This window comes from Alternaria triticimaculans, assembly GCF_023758025.1.
Source record: "Alternaria triticimaculans strain BMP 0046 chromosome Unknown scaffold_1, whole genome shotgun sequence".
In the NCBI taxonomy this organism is placed as follows: domain Eukaryota; kingdom Fungi; phylum Ascomycota; class Dothideomycetes; order Pleosporales; family Pleosporaceae; genus Alternaria; species Alternaria triticimaculans.
The window spans coordinates 1166827-1170940 of NW_026055958.1; the positions used below are offsets into that span (position 1 = coordinate 1166827).

The 4114-nt window shown below is 50.5% G+C and overlaps 2 protein-coding genes across 2 annotated transcripts; one reads left to right on the forward strand and one right to left on the reverse strand.

Annotated features, from left to right (window-relative positions):
* Positions 1-268: 268 nt before the first annotated feature.
* On the reverse strand, positions 269-1649 carry J4E78_000422 (uncharacterized protein; the record flags this gene model as incomplete). Its single annotated transcript, XM_049361086.1, has 2 exons — positions 269-642; positions 737-1649. 2 exons carry the CDS (start codon positions 1647-1649, stop codon positions 269-271), a joined length of 1287 nt encoding a protein of 428 aa, XP_049226369.1.
* Positions 1650-2835: 1186 nt separating this feature from the next.
* Positions 2836-3819, forward strand: J4E78_000423 (uncharacterized protein; the record flags this gene model as incomplete). The annotated part of the gene is made up of 4 exons (XM_049361087.1): positions 2836-3129; positions 3177-3198; positions 3438-3739; positions 3802-3819. The coding sequence occupies 4 exons, from the start codon at positions 2836-2838 to the stop codon at positions 3817-3819; spliced, it is 636 nt and encodes a 211-aa protein (XP_049226370.1).
* Positions 3820-4114: the final 295 nt, after the last annotated feature.

The following is a 4114-nucleotide window of genomic DNA, read 5'->3' on the forward strand; positions in this document are numbered from 1 at the left end:
CCGGCCTGGAGCTGCAAGAGGCGTCGGACCGTCATCATCACGCACATGTAGAAGAACAATCGTTTAACGGATAAGTACAAGAGCTTGGTCATCTTTGTAGTGCATTGTGCTATCGCAGTCTTTAACACATTGCTTGGATATATTTACCTGTTGACTATACCGGTCATACACACGTCTGACTGTGATCTAGCCTTCCATACTAATCCCCGTCGGCTACCATACCACTCATCTCAGCGTTCGCGACGCGAAGTCCTTGGACCAGACCGATCTAAACCATCTGGCCTCGACCAATCATCTTCTGAATCATACCGAGCATCCTCATATGGAAGACCATCACCCTTCCCGTACGAACGATCCCGGTACTCATCCATAGCGCCACTGTCACTATGCGCGGCGACGCGGCGGCGAGGTGAGCGAGATCGACGGTGAAGCGAAGTTGGTCCATACGAGTACTGCGGCGAGGTTGGTCGATACTCAGGCGAAGTTGATCCATACTGAGGCGAGGTTGGTCGATAGTGAGACGAAGCTGGTTGATAGAATGGACTAAGAGGTACTTGATTGTCGCGTCGCTGTGGTAGTGGAATTGCGTTCTGCCCGGTTGCAACTGCAAGACCTTGCGGCGAAGTTGGCCGGTAAGATGCACTGTGACCGTAGCGTGGGTTACCTGGACCCTGATCGTCGCGCCACTGTGGTTGTGGGTTTGCAGGTTGCCCAACTGCAACTACATGATCTTGACGCGATCGGTCTTTCCGCTCCTTTTTCTCGAAGTCCATATTTCCGATGACGTCGATGTTCTGCTGTCCACTTCCGGTGTTGACGTTTTGGTTGTAGACCGGCGCCGTCACGCGCATGTGCGTGTTTCCATGTGGACCCTCTAACGTCTGGTTGTGACCCACAGACTTACCGTCGCTGGCCGTCTTGTTGGTAACAGTATCATTGATCGAGAACTTTTGCTGTCCAGCGTCTCGGTTTAGACGATGCTCTGGCTCGGTAGGGATCTCGTACTCGGTTGGCGCGATGCCGGTAGCTGATGGTGGCCGAGGTTCGAATACGCCATAGACGTTGATATTTTGCTGACCAGACCCGCTATTGATGTTTTGGTTGTAGATTGGTGCGCTGCTCGTGAGAAAGCTGGTGGCGGATGGATTTTCGATCGACTGAGAATGGCCATGGCCGTGCGGACCGTTCTGGGAGTTAGTGACGGTGTTTTCCTCTTTGATGTGACGGACACGACCGGATTGATCTAGAGTCTTGGATTTCTGGTCTATCTTGCCAGAATGTGGTGGTGGCGGTGGTCGAATAGGCTCCCGTTGTTGCCGCTTTGATGGATTGGGGGCTGGTGCCGTGGAAGCTGGTCGCTTCCCACCGTTCCGCAGAACCATCTCTTTGCCATCGGCTTCATTCTCCCCATTCAATGACATATCAAACGGTCGAAGGCCAAACATCCTCCGAGCTTCTTGAGCGAGGCCCAACATGCTGTCGCGAACTTCTTGAGACTCTTTCCAAGCTTCCTTCTCGACAGCCTGGGTAAGATTGGTTGCATATGAAGTCTCTATCTGTGTTGGTGGTCGGAGTTCCTTACGAACCTTGGCCATCAAAGACTGTAGATGACCTTGATTAGAGGTGGGCTGCTTGGTCGTGGTACCCATTGGAGGCGCCACAGTTGGTGTACTCATTGTCTGAAGCTGGACTGTGTATCGAGTTGGAAGCCGGTTGATAAATTGCGGGTGCAACGTTAGAGGAAGGCACCAGAAGGTCTTTCTCCTCCGCAGGCTGAAGCGTGAAATGCGAAGCAAGAGGTTTCACTTTATGAAGCCCCCCATTGTTTGTGCATCGAGCGATTTCCTTGTATCGGTCTAGATCCACACGTGCTTGTTAAGGTCGTTTGATCAGGTAGTCTAGAATGGTAAAGATCGGGTCGGTGTACCTCATGTCTGGCGCATGTCTAACGGCATGTCTCAGCAGCGGTCGCCAGAAAGGTTTATCCACTATTACGATGCGCAGTCTAAGTTGATGTTGACCGTGTAGGAGTGCCGCTCATGTACTGTAGCCGTATCCGCCATCATTAATTGAAAACCTCCTCGTTCTTGCAGGGAAATTGCAATCGGTCATAGTAGATCGATGGATGGAGATGGAAGCAGAAGAGAGGATGGGGTGACGGCTGAGATTTGGCAGGATCGCTCCGGAGATGGCGCGGAGATAAGCACACATGGGCACCAACCACCTGGACTTCGCAGCACTTCAGCATTCACAACTACAGGCTCTACAGTATTGATTGCGACAAATGTATGGATATCTCGCGCCTCGATCAAATAAGCTCTGGTTGTATCCTAATTCGCATGCTCATATCAGCCGCCCCTGTTGCGCCATCACCGGCTTCCCCAAACCGTGCCTTCCTCGCGACGTCATCCCCCCTTCTCCACCTCCGCACCTGCAGATCACCCCATCCTACCCCAGACACGCATTTCTACGCGACCAAGCGACGCCACCAATAGCTCGGTAAGGCTTTCAACGGCACCATTGCGTCTTAATCATTCGCCAGAGCCTTTTGAATAATCCTTGCCCCGCAATTACTCCGTCAGTTATGCGCGCAGGCAGCTTGTGATAACGGCGATTTTGCCGACTGACCATCTTTCGTGACGTCGGGGCCAGATCTAGCATGCTGCGTGTGTTCGGGTGACATGATCCGGGTAGCGAGCGGTGAGGTATGAAGATGATGGTATAGAAACATGGGGTAAACCCGCACGGCACTGCAGTCCTCCTTTGCGTATCTCATCGCTTCCATCGTGCGCATCGCATTCCTTCGCAGGGTGAGATAACAAGACTCCGCCCACGATGTTTCACGCACCCCATTTCAACTGGTACGGTCGCGGCTTCAAACTCCGCGCCGCCATAACAATCGCCTGCCAGCTCGCCTTCGTCCTCTTCGGCTACGACCAAGGCGTCTTCAGCGGCATCGTCGGCAACGAAGACTTCCTAAACACTTTCGACCACCCTTCGCCTGGTCTCGAAGGTATCATCGTGTCGATTTACAATCTTGGTTGTTTTACCGGATGTGTTCTCAGCTTTATGTTCTGCGAGAAGACGGGAAGGAGGCTGGCTATGTGGATTGCTATGGTTTGGATTATAGTAAGAGGACATACGTGCACTGGTGGGACTGTGGCTAATGATTATAGGTCGGCGGCGCGCTCCAAGCGAGTGCGTACTCGGTGCCGCATATGATGGTCGCGCGTTTTCTGACGGGAATTGGGACGGGCATCGAGACATCAACTGTGCCTATGTACCAATCTGAACTCTGCGAAGCGAACAAACGCGGTCGGCTCGTCGCGTCGGAGCCGCTTTTCGTTGGCGTGGGGATCGAGCTGGCGTACTGGTTCGACTATGGATGTCTTTTACGGAAGGATCGATCGCATGGCGTTTACCGATTGCTTGCCAAGTAATCTTCGCGATTATCGTCATCGTGCTTGTTTTCGGCCTCCCTGAGTCGCCCCGGTACTTGTATGCGCATGGCCGGCATGAAGAGGCGCTTCAAATTCTTTGCGATGTATACGACGGTACGCCTGATGACCCAAAGATTGAGAAGGAGAACAGAGAGGTGCTTGAGGCTCTACAAGTTGAGCGAGAGCATGGAGAGTATAAGTGGTCGCAACTACTCAAGAAAGATCGTGTGCAGACTGGACGTCGTGTGTTGCTTGCCTACGGTGCGCAATTCATGAACCAGATGGGCGGTATAAACTTGGTGAGTATACATAGACAAACTTCACGAGGTCGGTGCGCTGACTTCGTGCGCCAATGCTATAGGTCGTCTACTACTGTTAGATAAAACTAGAAGCTTCTAGTTAGAGAGTAGGTTTATATTATAGTAAACATAAATACTACTTCTTAGGTATATAAGAGAAGTAGAGCTTTACTTTACTCTATTATCTTATTTTATATTAATTTATTAAGTTTAATAAGTTATAAGCCTAGAAGTTTCTACTACACTAATTATACCTAATAGAAACTCTCTTAATAAGGTTACTACTAACCTTACTATTAAAGACATGTTCTTATATAAGATTACTAAGCTTATTAGATAAACTAACTTTACTAAATAAGAATAAGATATTAAAAT